General features: G+C 35.0%; 1 protein-coding gene across 2 annotated transcripts in view; it reads left to right on the plus strand.

The window, feature by feature from the left end:
* Positions 1 to 23,358, plus strand: part of EPB41L4B (erythrocyte membrane protein band 4.1 like 4B) — a 259,404-nt gene that overhangs the window by 44,420 nt on the left and 191,626 nt on the right. For both annotated transcript variants that reach the window (XM_051995572.1, XM_051995578.1), the window contains exon 2: positions 6,866 to 6,970. In XM_051995572.1, the coding sequence (XP_051851532.1) occupies positions 6,866 to 6,970 (105 nt within the window). The remainder of the gene's footprint in view (positions 1 to 6,865; positions 6,971 to 23,358) is intronic.

Below are 23,358 nucleotides of genomic sequence, written 5' to 3' on the forward strand. Positions count from 1 at the left end.
TTTCCTTTTTCTCCCCCCACCTCCAATCCAATACATCCTATGTAGGCTGCAGTGATTTTCCTTAAATGCACATCAGACTAGGTGATTACCTCCAGTGACTTTCTAATGTCTCTAGGATAAAAAATACAATATAGCCTCTCTTTTTTAGCTTTAAGAGACTTTCACAATAAATTTCAACCTGTATTTCTAGTCTTGTTGTACATTACTCCCTCTTTTACCTTCTTCAGTCTAGCCAAACTGGCTCTCTCTATTCTTTGTATTAGACATTTTGGCTCCTCTCCCTATTAGGCTCCATGCATACTTCCTTATCTCTATCTCTTCTTTTTCACCTGCTTCTTTTTCAATAGTATTTTATTTTTTTAAATGCATATAAAGATAGTTTTCAACATTCATTTCTGTAAAACTTTGTGTTCTAAATCTTTCTCCCTCCTTCCCTTACCTCCCCCTCCCCAAGAGAGCAGGCAATCTGATAGATTACATATGTGCACTCTTTTTAAATGAATTTCCATATTTGTCATGTTCTGTGAGACAAATCTGACTAAAAGAAAAAAAAATGAGAAAAAAATCAACCCAACCAAACAAACAAAAAAAAAAGGTGAAAATAGTATGCTTTCATCCATATTCAGTCTCCATAGCTCTCACTGCATGTGATTGGCTTTTTCATCCCAAATGTATTGGAATTGTCACTGCATTGTTGAGAAAAACCAAGTCCTTCACAGATGATTATCACATAATCTTGTGGTTGCTATGTACAATGTTCTCCTGGTTCTGCTCATTTCACTTAGTATCAGATCATGTAAGTCTTTCCAGACTTTTCTGAATCAGTCAATTCATCATCATTTTGTATAGAAGAATAATATTCCGTTACCTTCATATATCATAACTTACTTGGTTATTCCCCAACTGATGGGCATCCTCTCAATTTCTACTTCCTTGCCATTACAAAAAAAAAAGAGTGCTATAAACATTTTTGCACATGTGGGTTTAAGCCACATCTATTGTGTGAAGTCTTTCTATATCTTCCTCTTTTCCTGCTTCCTAATCTTCTTCCTCCCAGGTATTTATTCTATATACACTTAACATTTTTATTTTTATTACTTCCTCCATTAGTATTTGAGCTTATTTTGAGTAGGATTATTTCATTTTTTGTTCTTATGTGTAGTATAATGTCTGATTACAGTAAGTGCTTAATAAATGTTTGTTGATTGATCTATGCGGAGTAGTGAATCTTCCATTATCTAGATGGTGTCAGCATAGAATATGTGTTTCAATAAATATTTGTTGATTAATTGTTCTAAGAGAAGCAGTTTAACTTCATTATTTAGATAGTGTCTAGCACATAATAGGCATTTAATAAATATTTGCTGGTTAATCTATGAGAAGCAATATGTTTCCAGTACCTAGATAGTGTTTGGCACAGAGTAGGTATTTTAATAAATGCTTATTGATTGATGTGTTGGAAGCAGTGTAATGTACTGCAGCAGTCTGTATTTTGGGAGTCAGATGATCTGATTTGGCAAATGATTAAATGAAAGAGATGAGAGGAAAGGAAAATACTTCCCAAAATGGATGAATGAATGTTGGTATCAAAGGCAAAAATAGTGAAATAGCAAGGAAGGGAATCTCAAGAAAATAGAAGGGGACTGAGATGGAATGGTCAACAGTATCAAAAGCTAAAGATCAGAGAGAATGAGGACTAAAAAAAAAAACATTGGATTTGGTGATGCTGGTTTCTGAAGAGGTATTCTGGATAGCCAAGCTTTCCATAGGGCTGATGGCTAACCCTATAAGTGCCAGAATGTTGTTTTAAGTATCTGTTTATAAAAATCTTAGAAACTTAAAGTAGGTTCCCCACAGAGCCAAAAACATGCCTAGACAGGAATGCACTCGATAATGGGTATTCATCCTACCTTTGCTTGGAAATTTCTAGTTGTAAGGAACCCACTACCTCCAAAGGTAGTCCATTTCACTTTGATGGAACTAATGATTATGATTCTTACTGCCTCTCAGCAGTTTCCTAGTATTTCTAATTCTTCCCTTTGAGGGTAGAATCAGACAAACCAATAATAATAGTTAATATTTATGTTTTCTTTTAATGTTAGCAAAGCCCTTTATAGATATTATCTCATTTGTTCTTCATAACAGTCCTAGGAGATAAGTGCATTTATTATCACTATTTTACAGATGAGGAAATGCAGGCAAACAAATTAAAGTGATTTGCCATGGGTTATACAGCTATTAAGTGTGTGAGGTCAAATTTGAACTCGAATTTTCCTGAGTCCAGATCATAGCCTCTTCCTGCTTCTGAACTTCCAAGTTTCATGCATTGTTACTGGAGTTGTGAAATGATACAACTATTCTGGAGAGCAATTTGTAAGTATGTCTATAGGAATATATAAAACTGCATACCCTTTGACCCAGCAATGCCATTACTAGGTCTGTATCCCAAGGAAATCATAAAGGATTTCCACATGTGCAAAAATGTTTGTAGCAGCTTTTTTTGTGGTAGCAAAGAATTGGAAAATGAGTAGATTCCTATCAATTAGGGGACTGAACAAGTTGTAATATATAAAGAAAATGGAATATTGTTCTATAAACAATAATGAAGAAACTGATTTTAGAAAGGCCTGGAAAAATTTACAAGGATTGATGCTGAGTGAAACAAGCAGAACCAGGAATATACTGTACACAATAATAGCAAGAATGTGCAATGATCAACTATGAAAAATTTGGTTCTTCAGCTACACCCAGCGAAAGAACTCTGGGAGATGACTATGAACCACTACATAGAATTCCCAATCCCTCTATTTTTATCCACCTGCATTTTTGATTTCCTTCTCAGGTTAATTGTACACTATTTCAAAGTCCGATTCTTTTTGTGCAGCAAAATAACTGTATGGACATGTATACATATATTGTATTTAACTTATACTTTGACATATTTAACATGTATTGGTCAACATGCCATCTAGGGGAGGAACGTGGGGGAAAGGAGGGGAAAAGTTGGAACAAAAGGTTTTGCAATTGTCAATGCTGAAAAGTTACCCATGCATATATCTTGTAAATAAAAAGCTAATAATTTTTTTAAAACGTGAAAAGCAGAGGAGAGAGAAATGAACCTACAAAAAGTGTTGTGTGAAATTAAGTTTATTTAAATCATCTACAAAGAACTTATTGTTGACACTATAAAGACAACCCATATTGTAAGAGAACCATCCTGCTGGAATTCCTACCTCAATCTATTTTCATCAGTTGTACTGGTATGTAAAAAAATAGTAAATAAATAAACTAGTATGCAAAAAAAAGAAAGAAAGAAAAGAAAAGAAAAGAAAAATTCAGTTCTTCTCAGTGGTTCAGCGATTCAAAGCAATCCCAATAGACTTTAGTCAGAAAATGCCATTTGCATCCAGAAAAAGATCTAAGGAGATTCAATGTAAATCAACACATGTTTATATTTATTTCTTTTTTCTGTTTTTTTCTCTCTCCCATGGTTTTTCCCTTTTGTTCTCCCAACATGATTCATAAAGCATTGTGAAAATTTCCTAGTATTAAGTGTACTGCCGTTCTTCCAGTCACTCAGATTCATAATTCTGAAGTCATTCTGGATTTTTCACTCTTTATTTCCCACTCCCAGTGCTGATCCAACCAGTTGCCTCTCCTCTTGACATATTTTTTATCCGTTACTTTCTCTCTCCCCACACTATAACTACCCTAGTCTAGGGTCTTCTCAACCAAGTAAGGAGCTTCTTAGTTTCTAAAGCATGGGTTTTTGACACTTTTGCTCAAGAAACTTCAGTGGTTCCCTGTTATCTTTGAGACAATACACGACTCCACAGGCTGCCATTCAAAGCCCTCTGCTTACCTTTCTAGGGTGATGGCCCGTGATTCCTACACTCTAAAAAGCCAAATTATCTTATTTGATGTATCTTTGTATATTACTATCAGGTGTTTTGATGTGCAAGACGCTACCTAATGACTTTCTTCTGGGAGAGAGTAATCTCTCCATTCTCCTGGTCCTCTCAGTTTCCTGTATGACTCCACAGAGTAGTGTCCATTCTCTTCCTCCACTAAATAATGGGGTTCTAAGCACAGTTTGTGGTGTTTGTCTCTAACTATCACTCAGTGTGGAGGACTTAGAAATGTGAGTAACAAAAGAGAAGTGGTAGAGATTTCCTTTAAATTTTACATGGAAGTCTTTTCAAATCGATAGAATTCTTCCGTGCCTTCTTTACTTCTTAAGATTCCCTGCTTTTAAACATAGCACAGTTGGTCAGGTGCCCTTTCTATTTCTTGTTATTTCATCCTTGCTTTTTGACTTTCATTCAAAAGCCTAATTTTTCATGAACACTACTAACCAATTAGGGGCAGCTAGGTGGCACAAAGAATAAAGTGCCAAGCCTGGTGTCAAGAAGATTCCTCTTTCTGAGTTTAAATTTGGCCTCAGATACTTACTAGTCCTGTAGGATGCTGGGCAAGTCACTTACAATCTTGTTTGCCTCAGTTATCCCATCTGTAAAATGACCTGGAGAAGGAAATGACAAAACTAATCCAATATCTTTGCCAGGAAAATCCCAAATGGGGTCATGAAAGTTGTGACTGAAAGGCACAAATAACAACCAGAGTTCCCATTTCCCAAATCATTGTACATTCAGTTTGTATTTAGATTTCTGTTACTGTGTGTTACTTCTTCACCACCAAAGTGGGAGGAAAGGAATAAGCATTTATAATGCCTGCTGTGTGTCAGGCATTGTGATAAGTGCTTTACAGATATTATCTCATTTGATCCTCCCAACAGCCCTGCGAGGTAGATGCTGTTTCCTGATTTTACTATTAAGGAAACTGAGGGAAACAGAATTTAAGTGTCTTGCTCATGATCGTGAAGTTAACAAATATCTGAATCCAGATTTTAATTTGGTTTTTCTTAACTAAAAGCCCAGCATTCTATATCCTTATGTCCACTCTGCTATGTAGAAGTTGAGGGTATGAAGTTGTTTTGTAATCTAGATCTATGTTAGAAGATGTGATAGTGGACGTCTGATTTCAGGATTGGCAGAGAGAGAAAGAGAGAGAGAGAGAGAAAGAGATTGATTGAAATTTAAAAGGGTGCTTAGTTTTGTCCTCTGACAAACTGAATGACCTCTCAGTTCCTATCATTGAATGTCAGAGTTGAAAGGTACATCGATGGCCATCAGCCCAGTTCATATCCAGAAAAGAATCCTCACTACAATACACATAGATACTTGATCATACAATCTTTGTTACAAGATGGCCAATGAAGGAGAACTCACTGCCTCCTAAATAACTCATTTCACTTGGAGAATAACCATCAGTGTAACAGATCCAGGATAAAATGAGTTTATTTGTTACTTCTATCCCATGTCTGGCCAATTCTTTCTCCTCATCTTTCTTAGTGCCATATCTAGCTTCTGAGAAAATTAAGGTGATCCTGTATCATTTTCTTTGTTTCTATTTACAGTTAATTTGTTTGTTTATACTGCTTAAATCATGTTTCTCTGTCTCTGAAGTTAGTCCAGAATTCATTTGGCCTATAATAGGTTAAATTTAGAAATCCAGTTCTCTTGCTAATCACTGTTCTGTTCTTGCCTCAAGGAATTCTGCTAACCTTGGGAGATGTGGCTTGCCATAAGGGAGTTGGTACTAACTAAAAGCTTTACATCACCAAGCTATCCTTCAAGGATGTCTGGTTTGCTATCCAAAAGAGTCTGGGCTTCCACCGGGGGGGGGGGGGGGATGGGACTCACACAATGAGCACAGGAAGGAAGGAAGGAGGTGGTGTTGTTAGCCCTTCATTTCCAATCTCCAGTCACTTGTGTTATTCTCCATGCCTCAGCTGTCTAACCAGTAATGTTGACCTCAGCCCTATGTTTCATTCTTTGTTCTGTGCTCCCCAAAATCTATAAAAAGGGAATTATCCTTTTGCTTGGGGCTTTTGGTTAGAAACTGAGGCAGCCATTGACCCATCTTATTCTCAGATAATACCAGTCCTGATAATAAAATATTATTAGCTCGGACAAATGTGCCTTCATTTATCTTTTTGTTCAGCTTTACTTGTGACACTTTCAAGTCCTAGCTGAAATATCACCTTGTACAAGAAGTCTTTCCCAGTCCTCCCTAATTTTACTGCCTTTAGTCTATTGATTGTCTATAATTTATCCTGTATATGTATCATATTTATACATACTTGTTTTCATGTTGCCTGTCCCTTTAGACTGGAAGCTTCTTGATTTTCTACAATTTATCTTATATATCTCTTATTTGTAGATAGTGGTTTTCACTTTGTTTCGTCCTGAATGCAGGAATTGTCTTTTACCTTTGAATTTCTAGTGTTCAGTACAATGCCTGGCACATAGTAGATGCTTAAATGTTTTTTTGACTGGTTGATCTATAGAATTGGATAGTAACTTTTTTAAAAAGCAGACTAAAATCAGGGGACAATTAGGGAAAGAAGTTTTAAAAGAGGAAATTATTTGGAAAAATAGATAGGGATTTTGAGGGTCAAATTATTTCAAATATAAAAGACTTAACTTTGAGATAATAAAAAAGACATGGACTAATCGGGAAAGTATGTTTATGATTTATAATGAAAACCTTTTGGTTAATATTTATATGCTATTTTATTTAGCAATTTTTGCTTCAGTTTTTAAAAGTCAGTGGGCAGGGATAGAGAAAAAATGGGATTTTTCAAAAGAAAAATCTATGTAAAAGGAAATTAGGCTGTGAACAATAACATGTAACTAGAGATATGGTTTGTAGTAAAAAATAAATAAAAGAAACTCGTTCATTTCATTAGATGCTCCTAATTAACCCAATTAACAAGAATTCTCTCTTCTTTTTTGTATTCCAGAAACATGCCAAAGGCCAGGACTTGTTTGATCAGATTGTATATCATTTGGATCTTGTGGAAACAGACTACTTTGGCCTCCAGTTCCTCGATTCTTCCCAGGTCACAGTATGTATGCCTTTATTTCATGTACAAATGTGCAATGTGGAATCATCTAGAATTAGTAGACAATAATAGGAATTGTATTTGACCATGTTGAAGCTACAGGTTCTCCATTATCAGGTAAGGGTTCTTACATAGTTAGAGAGCATTATGAAACTGAACAGCAATAGGTTAAGAAAAACTAAGAGAAATTCATATTTTCCACAATGCAAGACTACTTAGATTATGAAACCCATAACTACATTAAAGCAGTGGGATATGCATTAGGGAAACATTTCGAGAAAGAAATGAAGAGAAATGGAAAACTGCTGTTTACAGACTTTGAGCCTGTTGTTTGGGGATTTGGGGTGGTACAGCTTGTATTTTTAATCAGCTGAAGAGTCTTTTAACCAAAACATCTTCTGTCACCTTGCTACTTACTGGAAGAACATGCTTATAATGTTCTGTTCAGTGTTTTCTATTATAATGGTGCTAACTGAATCACAAATAGGATGTGTCCTTAGGGGGTTGAGGGGTGGAAGAAGGAACAGCTGAAGGAGGAGATCTGAGCTGTGCTCCATGATCCATGTGACTTTGTTAGATCAGGAAAGATTCCAGCTGGCCTTCTCTGTTGATGACTTTCCTTACCTGAGAAAAGAACATTTACTTTTTTGATGTCAGACTTTATTGAACTAAAAAGCTGCTCAGGGGCCATAGATGTCCACTTATATAAACTGTCCTATTTTAAAGTGGGAATTTTAAGGCGTCTTTAAATAAGGTCTGTCGTCTTTCTTCTGCCTCATTGAAACAAAATCTGGGTTTGGGGTTTGAGGAAAGAAAATTGAGGTAGTAAATAAGTTTTCCATGGGTCCTTCAGCATAGAATTGTAAAACCAAGGTGCCTAAGGCTGGTATCTGAGAAATGCCACCATTAAATAACCCTGCCTATTCTCTGTCCCCTCATTCATTAGAGCCAGCTGAACAAATTATCACAAACAGGACTTGAGGCTAGGCTTACTCTCCAATGATTCTCATTAAATTGAGAGAAGTATTGATTTCATCATAAGCTGGGAAAGCATGCTGCCACAGTATCAAAGTCCTTTGTGCTTATCTCTTGCCTAAGGACAATGAATGGGAGATAGAGAGGTAACTAGCACAAGGAGAAAGAGCAGTGGACTTGAAGTCCACTTGAGTGGAAGATTTGAGTTTCAGTCTTCAGCTGTAGTGTGATGTTTGGTTTCACTTCAAAAGAAATAATGAGTTCACTCTGAGTTTCATCTCACAAATAGGAACTTATATTTCAGTGCAAGCAAATGGTTTCCAGTATGGAAGTATTGTCTATCTTGGTATAATAAATTATCAAATATATGTTCTCTAGATTGAATAAATTTGTGAGGTTTGTGCATATATACACACATATATGTATATTCACACATGTATACACACATATACATATGTGTTGTTTTAAAATTGTATGTAGGTGCTATTGTGATTAATAAAATATAAATTTACTTAGAATCATTACAGAATTTGTTTTACTCTATCTGATTGTGATTAACTTGGCAATTGTTAAGTAACTGCAGAGTTAGATAACAAACAGTCAATAAAAAAACTTCTCTTAGGGAAATGAGTTAGGATGCTGTTGTTGATTTTTTTAAAGGATTCAATTCACTTCAGTTTAATTAAGTAACCACTGTGCCTGTGCTGTGCTAAGACTAGAGATTCAAAAAGAGACAAAAGATAGTTCCTGCCCTCAAATAGTTTATAATCTAATCAGAAAGATAAATCTAAACAAATATACACAAAGCAAGCTGTATACAAGCAGTATAAATAGGAAATGATTAATAGAGGGAAGATGCTGGAATTAAGAGGAGTTGGTAAAGGCTTCTACTTTTAAAAAATCTAATTTATTTTTCTGTTATATTTTAAGTTCCTCTTTCCCCCTTTCCCACCCTGAACTAGAGAAGACCACATTTGACCCAGAATGTATGTATATAAACCATACTTTGCATACTTTTAATGTATCAGTTCTTTCTCTGGAAGTGGATAGTATGTTTCTTCATAGGTCCTTTGTCAAAATAGCTTAGTTGTTCATAGCTGTTCCTTGAACAATATTGCTGTTCTCTTGCTTCTGCTCATTTTACTCTTCATTATTTCAAATAAGTCTTTCCATAGTTTTAAAATCAATCTGTTCTTCATTTATTGCAGCATGGTAGTATTCTATTCACAATTGTATACCATAACTTATTTAGCCATTCCTTGATTAATGGCATCTCTTCAATTTCCAGTTCTTTGTCACCAGAAAGAGATTATTATAAATATTTTAGGACATGTGGGTTTTTTTCCTTTTCTGCTGATCATCTTTAGAAATAGATCTTATAGTGGTATTTCTGAGTTAAATAGTATCACAGTTTTATAACTTTTTGTACATAATTTGAAATTGTTCTCCAACATGCTTGGATCAGTTCATCTTTATACCAACAGTGTATTTATATCCCAATTTTTCCACATCCCATCCAACATTTGTCATTTTCCCCTTCTATCATATTAGTCGGTCTTATTGGGTATGAGATGATATTTCAGATATTATCTTTGGGATAGACAACTCTGAGTCTACATAATAGGAAATTCTTCCTGTTTTTGTATACTCATCATGTTTGGTGAGGCCTATCAAGTTGATACTAATTTTTTTTAAGCGAATATAATTTTTTGATGAGGAGCAGTTCATATCAGCTACCTAAGGTAGGTATTTATCTCTGTCTTTTAAATTTTTTTCAGTAGTATTTTATTTTTCCAGATACATGTAAAGATAGTTTTCAACATTCATTTTTGTAAGACATTGTGTTCCAATTTTTCTCTCTTCCTACCCTATGTCCCCAAGAGAGCAAGTAATCTATTATGCCCAAAAAGTTATCAAACTGTGCATACCCTTTGATCCAGCAGTGTTACTACTGGGCTTATACCCCAAAGAGATACTAAAGAAGGGAAAGGGACTTGTATGTGCCAAAATGTTTGTGGCAGCCCTGTTTGTAGTGGCTAGAAGCTGGAAAATGAAAGGATGTCCATCAATTGGAGAATGGCTGAATAAATTGTGGTATATGAATGTTATGGAATATTATTATTCTGTAAGAAATGACCAGCAGGATGAATACAGAAAGGCTTGGAAAGACTTACAGGAACTGATGCTGAATGAAATGAGCAGAACCAGGAGATTATTATATACTTCAACAACAATACTATATGATGATTAATTCTGATGGAAGTGGATATCTTCAATAAAGAGAAGATCTAATTCAGTTATAATTGATCAATGATGGGCAGAATCAGCTACACCCAGAGAAGGAACACTGGGAAATGAGTGTGAACTATGTGCATTTTTTGTTTTTCTTCCCAGGTTATTTTTACCTTCTGAATCCAATTCTTCTTCTGCAACAAAAGAGCTATATGGTTCTGCATACATATATTGTATGTAGGATATACAATAACATATTTAACATGTATAAGGCTGTCTGCCATCTAGGGGAAGAGGTGGAGGGAGGGAAGGGAAAAGTTGGAACAGAAGTGAATGTAAGAGATAACTTTGTAAAAAAATTACCCATCCATATGTTCTGTCAATAAAAAGTTATAATAAAAAAATAAATTTACAGCTTCAAAAAAAAAAAAGACAGCAAGTAATCTGATATAGGTTAAATATGTGCAATTCTTTTAAGCATTTCCATATTTGTCATGTTGTTCAAGAAAAATCAGACCAAAAGTGAGAAAACTATGAGAAGAAAAATAACAGCAAAGTGAAAATACTATGCTTTAATCCATATTCAGTCTCCTTAGTTCTCTCTCTGGATGTGAATGGTATTTTCCATCCCATGCTTATTGGAATTGCCTTAAATTACCACATTGTTAAAAAGAACCAAGTCCATCACAGTTGATCATCACATAATCTTGTGGTTACTGTGTTCTTTTGGTTCTGTTCACTTCATTCAGCATCTATTCATATAGATCTTTCCAGGCTTTTCTGAAATCAGCCTGCTCATTATTTCTTATAGAACAATAATATTACATGACATTCATATATCATAATTTATTTAGCCATTCCCCAATTGATAGGTGGATGCCTGTCAGTTAACTGGAAATTTCCACTACAAAAAGGGCTGCTGTATTTTTTGCACATGTGGATTCTTTTCCCTTTTATGGTCTCTTTTAGATATAGATCCATTAGAGACCCTGGTTACACTCTGTCTTTACCTGTTCTCCTAATAATGGCAATGATGTTCCAGATTGTTGTGGGCTAAATTTGAGAAGATAAATATATATCTCAAATGAATAATGTTTGGGACTGTGACCCAGAGAATGTGAGCTAGTTGAGAGAAGAAGGGACAACTGGGACAAATGGCTCTAGGACCTATAACTCTGCAGTACACAAGTTGACTAAGCCTCTTTGTTTCTCCAGTGGCCCTGGTCCAGTATGACTCCCTATACAAAAGAAAATGATGGGATCTAGAAGCAATTCTGTAATCCCTAAGACACTTGAAAGATTTTAGACAAGAATTTAGTTGGACAATCTTTGACAATTTACTCTTATTCTGACCATTGTTTATTACTCATATGGTGGTAATTCTTAATAAAATCAAGGCATATGGTTTTTTAGGACTAGAATCAGGTTTTATAGGCAGAGTTGCATATTTGCAGTCTTGCATTTGAAAACTATATGATTTGCCTCCTTGTGCCTTATTTTAAGGGTACTTAGAAGATTCAGTAAGAGATAGGAAGAGTTTTCTTAGGGTTTAGCTATGATAATATTATAATTGAAGTATTATAGTAAGGTGATTATGAGGACATAAGTTTTCCCTTGGCAGAGTAGGAGAGCACCGTTGTTCTAGAATTGGGCTTGTTCAGATCTTTGCCTTCTAATGCTGTCTGTTCATAGATACTATGATATTACCTATTTTTTTACACAGACTACTACAGAGAGGTCTGGGATTAACTAGAGATAGATATAAATGTCAAGTTAGGTTGAGAGTCTAAAGCCTACCTAAAAGTTAGTAACTTTTCCTAATTAGGAGCTTAGAGCAATGGTGACTTAATTCATGCCCCTTCCCCTCCCCCCCCCCCAATAAACTCCCTAAAATTGAAGCAAAAAACTAACTTTTCTTTTAAGACTTAGTTGAATTCCCACCTTATTCAGGAGAACTTTTCTGGTTCCCTCTGAAATTGTCTTCTCTGAAATTGTCTTCTATTTACTCTGAATAAATCTTATATGTGTCTAATTATTTCCATGTTATCTTTACTAGTAGAATGTCAGTTCATTGAGAATAGGAACTATTCACTTTTCTTTGTTATCAGTTCTAAGCACTGTACCTTGTACACAATAAACACTTAATAACTATTTGTTGCCATTAAAAAAAATTTAAGTTGATTAGTTGACTTAAGGCCTACAAACAAAAAATCCAGACAACTCATTATTTGATTCTATCATCCCTTCAAGCTGTCCTGTTATTACACGCTTTTTTGGAGGAAGATCTGGAGAAGGAGGTTCCTTCTGGTTTAAACCCTCTGCAATCTGGTTTCTGATATCTCTCAATGGAAACTGAAAAGTTTCTAAAGTTGATAGTGATCTATCACTATGAAACCTAATGACCTTTTCTTGATCCTTATCCTTATTGATCTCTTTGGCATTTGATGTTGTTGATTACCTTCTCAATCCTCTCTACTCTGGCTTTGGGTGATGCTGTTCTCATTTGATTCTTCTACTTTCCTGAACAATCCTGTTAAGTCTCCTTTGCTGGATCTTTGTCAGTGTCTCTATCTGTCAATTATATTGAATATATTATATTATTATATTATATTGAAATGTCAATTTAAAATTTTCCATATAGGAAGCTGGTAATAAAAGGCTAGAGAGAAAAAAAGAGAGAAACAGATAATTGACATCTTAAATTCAATATATTCCAAACTCTTTCTTCGGAATTTCCCTATTTTTGTTTAGGGTATTACCATCTTTCTAGTCACCCAAAAGATTGGGCAGCAATTAGAGAATAATTAAAGGCTTTTGAAGATAAAGATAAAAAAGGATGCTTCTTGTCATGGTGACTTGGAATTATACATGAAACAATCTTTCTCTTTAAACCTCTAATTTTTCTCTACTTCTTTCTATCCACACTCCATTGTAGTCTACATTTAAACAGGGTTTTCTTTCTACCTTTGGTTTAGGAGGGAAAGAACCAAGACTAAATGGGTGAGTTGGTTATACTTGTTCTTCCTCTTCTACTATAGAAAGATGTGAAGGCAAGTTGGCATAAGACTAGTGGAACACCTCTGTAACTCTCATTTTTTAAATAGACATTAACCCAGCCTGATGCAGAATTTTCTTTAAATGAAGCAGGAGGATGAGTTGTTCTACACACTTCCCCTTCTCCCACCTCTCTTTTTGGAGAAATGGAAATGGGCTAATCATTTTCCTTGGGAGAGATGTTCAGATAAAAAAAAAAAATCTGTGCATTCTCATTGGTCCACATAACTGGAACTGGGGCTTCTTATGGAGCTGTCTGGATCCCCTGAACTACCTTGGGGTTTAGTCATTAGCTAGCAGAGGGGAGCAGCTCTGTTAAGAGATTCAGTGTGACTTAAAAGCCAGAAGTTCCTAATAGGTTGGGAAAGGTCCAGAGCTTTAGAAGAGTTTAGATTAGTTCATGTGGGAAGAGAACCATCTAAGCCTCTCCTCATCTGTACTCAAATTCCTGCAGTATTCTTAGGTATCATCCTGTGGCAGAATTTCTAGGGATGCAGGTATATGGTGGGGGTGGGAATAGTTCTAGAATCTCATGCTTCCAGGAAGTGCAGGGTAAGAATAGAGGTGAGGATTTGTGGTACAATTTTCTGGCAAAAAAATTTCTAAAGTTCAGTTGTGGGATGGAGGAAAGGGAAGAAACTGTATCACTGTATTAGCCTCTGTGGACAGGATATATACTCCTACACATATGTATGCATACATATGTTCATACATATGCCTATGAGTATACAAGGATCCTCAAAGTGTATTAACATCAAATAAGAAAACCTTGTTTTCAACTAACCAATGACAGTTTGTCATACATTCTTGGTTTTGCTTCTAGTGCAGAAGCAGCCCATTTTACCCTTTAAAGATGGGTTAATGTATCATAAGGAGAACTGGTTTTGGAATCAAATGAGTTCTCAAATGGGAACTTTGACAAATCACTTTCTTTTTTTAATTTTAATAAAATTTTTCTTATTATGCTTGTATATTAACTTATTAAGTACACATTATTTTTTATGTATCCTGTTGGGAGAAAAAAATCAAAACAAAAGAGAAACCATGAGGGAGAGGAAAAAAAACCACAGGAAAAAAGTGAACATAGGATGCGTTGATTTATAGTTAATCATTTCCATAGTTAGCTTTCTGGATGCAGATGATGTTTTCTATCTAAAATTTAGTGGGGATGGCCTTGGATCACAGAACCACTGAGAAAAACCAAGTCTTTCATAGTTGAACATCACACATTCTTGCTGTTACTGTATATAATGTATTCCTGGTTCTGCATATTTCTCTTAGCATCAGTTTATGTTAATCTTTCCAGGCCTTCCTAAAATCAGCTTGTTCTTCATTTTTTATAGAGCAATAATATTCCATTATCTTCATATACCATAACTTATTCAGCCATTCCCCGACCAATGGGCATTTACTCATTTTCCAATTCTTTGCTACCACAAAAAGAGCTGTTACAAACATTTTTGTACGTGTGGGTCCTTTTTCCTACATCATGATTTCCTTGGTATACAGTCCTTGGGATTACAATGCCAGTAATAGCATTGCTGACTCAAAGGATATGCACAATTTTAAACCCTGTGGGCATAGTTCCAAATTACTCTCCAGAATGATTAGGTCATTTCGCAACTCCACCAACAATGCATTAGTGACCCAGGCTTCCCACATTCTCTCTAACATTTGTCATTATTTTTTCCTGTCATCTTAGCCTATCTGAGAGGTGTGGGGTGGTACCTCAAAGTTGTATTAATTTGCCTTTCTCTAATGTATTGGTGATTGAGAACATTTTTCCATATGACTATAAATGGCTTTAATTTCATCTTCTGAAAATTGTCTATTCATAGCCTTTGATCATTTATCAATTGGGGAATGAGGCAAGTCACTTTCTTTTTGTCATTTGCTTTGACCTTCTCTCCCTCCATTTATTGGGCTTGAGCCAATAGCCCCAAATCCCCCAGAGATAAACTATGCTACTTCAGGTCTAGAGAGGAGGACAAGAACAGAGTGAGATATGGGATGGCTATGGGGTCAGATTTAGAGGACAAGTCCCAAAGAAGTTCCAACAGGGACCACACATTGGGAAGTTGACCCACTGATGTCAATTAATTGAACCTTGGCTTCTTCACCTATAATAAAATAATAATTGTACTGCTTGCCTCACAGGGTTGGAATGTAATGGAGTGCAAAACTCTTAAAAATAATAATGGCTTTTTATTTTTCAAAATACATGCAAAAACAGTTTTCACCATCCACCATTGCAAAACTTGTGTTGCAAATTTTTCTCCTTCCCTCCTTTTCTTCTTCCTCTCCTAGATAGCAAGTAATCTAGTATAGGTTAAACGTATAATTCTTCTAAACATATTTCCACATTTATCATGTTGTACAAGAAAAATCAAATCAAGAGGGAAAAAATGAGAAAAAAAAACAAGCAAACAAACAAACAATAAAGTTTTTATATGTTAGGATTCAGACCCCACAGTCTTTCTGGGTGTGGATAAGTCTCTCTATCACAAGTTATTGGAATTGGCCTGAATCATGTCATTGTTGAAAAAAGCCAGGTTCATCAGAATTGATCATCATACAATCTTGTTGCTATAGCATTAATTTATGTAAGTTTCTCCAGGTTTCTCTGAAATCATCCTGCTGATCATTTCTTATAAAACAATAATATTCCATTACATTCACATGTAATAATTTATTCAGCCATTTTCCAACTGATGGGCATCCACTCAATTTCCAGTTTCTTATCACTACAAAAAGACCTGCTACAAACATTTTTGCACATGTGGGTTCTTTTCCCTTTTTTATGATCTCTTTGGGATATAGACTCAGTGGCGACACTGCTAGATCAAAAGGTAGGAGTGATAAATTAAGATATGTATAAATGGAAGATTGAAATGAAGATGATTTAAGCTCCTGGTTGCATATTTCAGAGTAGATTGTGGATTAGAACAAAAAGGGAGAAACATAATTGCCTGTCAGAAGTCAGTTTGTGATGTTGGATAGTCAAATATCCTCCTTATGTTCTTGCATCCCTTCTCTTTTCTCATCCATTCATCTTAACAGTTTTGTTAACTTTTCTAAGTTTCATCCTAGCAGTTTTGTTAACTTTATATGCTCAGAGAAACATCCTGCTTTATAAAAGATTAAAAGTGGATATTGTGTTTAGTATACTAGGAGAGATAAAATTTGATTGACATGTCTTTATACATTTTTAGAACAATGGGTTTTGTTTTTTTCCTTCAGGCATGAACTTAAGCTATTATTTAGATGATAATAAATACACAAATACTATAATTTGCATAGCACATGTACAAAATAATGTCTTCAGAAAGAATCTCAAAACTACTTATGTAAAAGTAAGAAACAGTGAAAAAGTTAAGAATTTGATATTTTTATCCAGAAACATGTGTGTGATACATATATGTTAAATCTGTTTTCATTTGAGTTTGAAATATACAAATATCTTTGTTGTTCTTACATATGGAAATTAAAATATAATTTTTTAAGTACTATGAAAACAGCTTTAGGAAATTTCTCCAAAGTTGATAATAAATGTACTGTTTTCCATTTATTGTCAATTAATTGTCAATTTTCCTTGTTCCTGGTGGGTTACTCATACTTTCTAAATGTTTCAAATGAACTTGTTACTACTTTCAAGGACCTCAAAACACTTTGTAAAACCAGACTTAGTGTTCTCATTTTATATAAGGGGAGAAAACTGGGGCACATAGTAAGCTGGAGGAAATAGAACTAGTCTCATGGTTATTTGCCACAACATATACATGTACCTGAAATTTGTATCCAGACCCCAAGATTTCCACATTTCCCAACTCCCATCCTCAGTTGCAGTTTGCTCACTACTCTTCCTCATTTGATCTCTGGAAGGACACAAGTACAAATCTCTTTGCCTCCTTTGTTACAATTTGTGGGGAAGAAATATGAGGGAGTAGGGAAAGGGAAGTAATGCAATCCTGATACTCTGGATCTAGAAGCTTGACTTCTTTAGCCTTCCTTTTCACCTTGTCTATTACAAAAACACTATATTAGACCTGACCTTTGTCCTTAATTTTTCTTTGTGCTTTTTCAAAACTGATAATTTTGTATTCAGTTCAATGAACATTTATTTTAAAAGCTAAGTACCTTGTACTTTTTAGAGAGAGAGTTCTGACATTCACAATCCATGGGTAGATTTTAGGATGTCCATGAATCTGGATAAGGGAAAAAAATTACTTCATTATTTCTTTATATTTGATTTTCTTTGTAACCCTCTACTTCATTTTATGTGTTTAAAAACATTATCCCAGGAAGATGTCCATAAACTTAACTACTCTGAAAAAGGAGTCCTATTCACATAAAAAGTTAAGAACTCTTGCTCTAGGGATACAAGGTGAAAATCTATGTAATCCTTGTTCTCAAGGAGACTGCAATTTAGTATATGTAAATATATATGTAAATAGGATACAAGGTATAGAGGGTAAAGAGTCAAAGGAAAAAATCACTACTGTATACCCTAAGAAATTTTAAGGAGAAAGAGAACATTTTCAGCTGGATTTAGATAGGCTTCTTGGAAGAGATAGGATCTAAAATTTGTAATAAAAAAGAATTCAAAAGACAGATGAGAAATGAAGGCATTTTAGATATTGGAGAAGGAAGTTTAAATACACAGAGATGGAAGAGTTCAGGAATAAGTAAATATCTAATTTTACCAGACTTCATAATGTATAAAGGAATGTTGGATGCAATAAACTCAAATTAAATTTGAATCCGTTTGTGGAAGTCCTTAAATGCCAGTTTAAGGGGTTGGTGTTTTATCCCAATGGAGTTGACCCTCTAGGGTTGTGGAATCAACCAAGATGTGGGAAGATCCCTTTTCCTAATGCATCCCAGGACTCCTTGATTCTATCACTTCTCTACATTATTCAGACTCCCAACTTTCCATCTTTTGTGCTTAGAGTTAGTCCCTTAAGATAATTTTAACTTAACCCTGATAGCTGGAGATACAGTCAGAAAAATTCTTATCTAATATATTTATATTTATATTTATCCTATGACCCTAGGGCACCTTGTAACAGAAACAGCTGCCCAGAAATATGGGACCTGTACCTCTTTTAGTGACCTATGCTTAAAAGCTCTATTTATTCTTTCCCTTTTCATTAGAGGAGAGAGCAGGACAGAGTGAATTGTTTAGAATGAACAGGCACAAATGGGTTGTGATTTTCATTACAAAAATATTTATCTTTCTCCCTAAAACCTATTTCTCTTCTGAACTTTCCTATTTCTGTTAAGAACTTCCTAATACTTCTAATTGTATTCTAGTCTTCTCAGTTTTACTTACCATATATAATGAAGTTGCCATATCACCTCATTTTTATCCTCACAAGGTGTTTGGGAAGTAGTCATTATTACTATTACTTCCATTTTTACAGATGAAGAGACTGAAGCAAATAATAGTATAATAATTATTCGCGTCCAGATCCATCAATCTATTGTAGAGTAATTCTTTGTTTACTTCTGGGAATCAAGTACAAATGCCTTCATTTTACATTAAAAATTTAAAAATAAATAAATAAATAAAATACCTAAATAGGAATTGGAAAAGGTACGATAACAGCTATTGTAGAAAGAAAAATAGATTTACATGGAAAATTTCTGAGTTGAAATTAGAGAAAATTCACTTTAATTTATGTCTAGTAAATATGCATAGAAACATGTATCTCGTTGAAGAGTGACTTTCACTGACTTTTATGACCTTTTTTTTGATTGTTGTATTGTGGGGTTTTTGTTTGTTTGTTTTTTTGTCTTCCTTTTTTTCCCCTGAGGCAATTGGGGTTAAGTGACTTCCCAGGGTCACACAGCTAGGAAGTATTAAGTGTCTGAAGGCAGATTTGAACTCACTTCCTCCTGACTTCCCGACTGGTGCTCTATCCACTGCACCACCTAGCTGCCCCCTATATTTTTTAATTAAAACTTTTTTTAAAAAATGATTCATTTACTTGGCTAGCAACAATGATTATTTTAATTGAATAATTAGTAACACAATTATCTGATAGCAAGAGGGAACCACTAAAACTTTTTTTTTCTTAAAGCAATGAAATGACATAGTCAAACCTTTTCATTCACAGTTAGTTATTTCCACCTTCTTATCATACGATTTAAACTCAAGGTTGGTATTCATTTTTTCATTTATCCTTCAGCAAAATTTGTCATATTTCAGTATATTGTATTAGGTGCTAGGTGATGGGGATGGAGGAAGGTTGTAAGCGGCACACCACAGATAAAGGCAGGATACTTGTTCTCATGGAGCTTACAGTCAAATAGGACACCTATAATATAATATGTAACATTGTATATTACATATTTTAGAGAATTACATGGGGAAGGTTATTAACTGTGACTAGAAGACTCAGAGAAGGATTTGTGAAGAAGAGGGCTTTTGATTTGGACTTAAAATGATGGGGAAGAATTTATTAGGACGAGAGGGTGAGACACATGATGTTTCAGGGGGAAGATAGAATGAAAAGAAGCATCAAGACCTGAAGAGCTTGTAGCTTGTCAGATAAGTCAATTTGATTATAATAGAGTGTATAAGACTATAAAGGTAGGATGACAGATTATGGAGAACCATGATGAATGTCAGGTTAATAGAATTTGAGCTTTATTAGAGTAGCAGTAGGGAGTCCTTGAAGAGTTTTGAGCAAAGGGATGACAAAACCAGTGCAAAAAAGAAAATTAGATATCAACATAAAGCATAGTGGATCTGAGTGCTGATTGGAATAAGAGTCTATGGAAACAGGAAAGACTTATTGGGAAATAATGGCAATAATCCATGTAAGTGGTGATAATAGCCAACATATGTATACTACTTTAAGATTTGTAAAGTACTCTACCTAATTATCTCATTTTTTGGAAGTACATTGACAAGTTGGAGAATGTCCAGAGGAGGGCAGCCAGGACAGTGAAGGGCTATCTAGGTCACACCATAAAAGGATTAGTTGAAAGAACAAGAATGTTTAGCCTGGAGAGAAGAGCCTTGGTCAGTCTTGGCCCTGGAGAGTCCAAGTTCCGGGATTATGGGGATACCAAGGCAACAAGAACCTACAACCTAGTAGCAAAAAGAACTTTATTAAAGTGATAGAAAAAGGTAAGTGGGTGAGCTTATGCTTCCAACAGCAGGAGGATGTTCTGATTAAATCCCTGTGGAGCTGGCTGGCTTCCAGCATCATGAGTTTGATCTAGGAGGAAGCCTCACCACATGAGAGTAGTGCTTTTTGTAGGAAATTGAGTACTTTAGGAACCAGCTGAGCAATCGGTTCTTGTATAGTAGGCATCATGCAGTAATTTACCACTTGCATGTTACATAGCATATAAGATCAAATAAAGAGAATTTCAAACAGGAGTCATTACAAATCTGAAAATAAGAAACCCTTTATTTACCTAGATTTTATACACATAAACTTCTGTAGGATCCCCCTCTCTACTGGAGGACAGCAAGAGAAGATATAATAGTGGTCTTGAGCAAGACTTTTACTAGACAAGGGACTAAATTTGAGAAAATTCTTTTGCAGGGTGTGTTGGATGGCCACTGAAGTCCTTTTCAACTCTGAAATTCTCTGCTTCTGTGACTCATTCAGCATGGCCCCAGAAAATAGAACTCAGTACAAAGAAATTGTAAACATCCAAATTTAAGCTTGAGATTGTTTTTGTTTGTTCTTCTTTCTCAAAAATCATGACATCACAGAGGTGATACCATGTCATGCAAGTGAATTGGATTTGAGTGGGGGAGGGCTGTGCAAGGTCACCAGCCTTATCTCTCCTCTGGAGCCACCTGGGTCCAATGGCAAGTCATATAGATCAGGATGACTGTAAAAACATAGTAGCAATTAAAGGTATTCAAAAGTAAAATGGAATGTCTTGAGAAAAGACTGAATGGTATTTTTTAGAGACGTTAGCAATATTAGCAATATCCTCCATAAGAATATGTCACATGTGAAACTTTGCTCTTTTTACAAATTATTATTCACTTATTTTTAGCATTCACTTAATTTTTTTTTTTTAAGTTTTGAATTCTTCCCTTTCCTCCCTCCCATTGAAAAAGGCAAGAAATATTGGTAGATTGTACTCTCCATTCTGGAGAGCAATTTGGAACTATGTCCAAAGATCTATAAAACCATGCATATTCTTTGACTCAGCAATACTACTACTAGGTTTCTATCCAAAGAGATTAAAGAAAAATTAAAAAAGACCAATCTATACAAAGTATTTATAGCAACTATTTTTGGGGTAGCAAATAATTGGAAGTTGAAGGGATACTTATCAGCTGGCTGAACAAGTTGTGAGATATGATTGTTCTATAAGAAGTGATGATTAGGATGCTCTCAGAAAAACTTGGGATACAAATGGTAAAAAGTGAAATGAGCAGAATCAGGAAAATAATATACAGCAGTATTGTATGTGGATCCCCTGTGAGTGACTTAGCTTTCCTGACCAGGTCAATAAGACAAAATAGTTCTTAAAAATTTGCTTTTTTTTTTTTACTGAGGCAACTGGTTAAGTGACTTGCCCAAGGTCACACAGCTAGGAAGAATTAAGTGTCTGAGGCTGGATTTGAATTCAGGTCTTTCTCATATCGGGGCAGGTGCTCTATCCATTGTACCATCTAGCTGCCTCATTCTTAAGAATTTATGATGAAAAATACTGTTCACCTCTACATAAAACTGATGGAGCTTGATTGAAGATTGAAGCATGATTTTTCCCACTTTGTTTTTCTTGCCTTTTTTTTTGGGGGGGGGGCAAAATGACTAAAGGAAATTTGTATGATTTCACATGTGATTGACATCATGGTTCTTGTCTTCTCATTGGGTGAGGAAGAGATGAGAAAGGAGAAGAGGAACTCAAAATGTCTATAAAGCAAATACTATAAAGAAATAATAAATTGAAAAAAGAACACATAGCTTCATGATGTATTCCTGTGAAGGATATTGCTAATAGAGGTAATGCTTCAAGTCTTATAAGAACGGATAGAACAATGAGATGTGAAAAAGTTATAACTTTCATGGAAAAGGAAATGAGAAATGTTGAAGGGATGGCAACATCCATCTATTTAGTACTAAGTACTTTATAGATTTTTCTCTCCTAGGGTCTATTGGTGTTCCTGATTTGATCAATGACCTGTAAAATGATCTCCATTTTACAGTTAGGAAACTGGGGCCAGACACAGGTTAAGTGACATGTTCAGGTTATATGACTAGTAATTATGTTGTTCAGTCATTTCCATCCTGTATGACTCTTCATGACCCCATTTCGGGTTTTCTTGGCAAAGAATGGTTTGCCGTTTCCTTCCAGCTTATTTTACTTGTCCAGGATCACACAGCTAGTAAATGTCAGGTGCCAGATTTGAACTCGAAAATATGAGACTCTTATTTCCAACTCCAGACCTGGCACTCTGTGTGCACTTTGGCGCCACCTAGCTGCTTGTACAGCCTATAATTACTTGAGGTCCCAAATGAATTCAGGTCTTTCTGACTCCTGGCTCAGTGCTCAATTCCTTATGCCATCTAATTGTCTCTAGTATAAAGACTGCTAAGACAGTATGTGTGGGGTGGATGATGTAATTAAGCATCACATACTGGAGGTAGTATGACTCTCCAGGCTTTTTGTGATAGCCCCACAAGGATCATTTGTGTGGGAGTAGTTTATTTAGAACTAAATTATATTATTGTTTTTAAGTAGCAAACCTTACAGGATTCATTTGTAGGTCACTCACTAGCCTGCCACTTGACTCCTCCTTATTTTATGTTAGTTTAATCGTTCGAATTCTAAAGAAATCCAAGGATGGATATTTTCTTAATAATGAATAAAATTGCAGCCTTCTCATTAATTAATGGATTGTCTTAAAGATTTAAACTGGGAAAACCTTTTCCAATAGTAGTTACTCATTCCTTTTATTAAGCAAATATTAAAATTACTCAATATATACTATTAAGGGAAGTCACTAATAAAACAGGCATAGATAGATATTTTGGTTATTAAAAAAAACCTTCAGTTCTGTAAACAAAATTTTTACCATTCATTTCACTCAAGGTACTGATTAGAGTTTCTCAGGAAAAGATTTAATATTTTCCCCCAGTATTAGA

Source organism: Antechinus flavipes, chromosome 1, assembly GCF_016432865.1.
Source record: "Antechinus flavipes isolate AdamAnt ecotype Samford, QLD, Australia chromosome 1, AdamAnt_v2, whole genome shotgun sequence".
Lineage (NCBI taxonomy): Eukaryota > Metazoa > Chordata > Mammalia > Dasyuromorphia > Dasyuridae > Antechinus > Antechinus flavipes.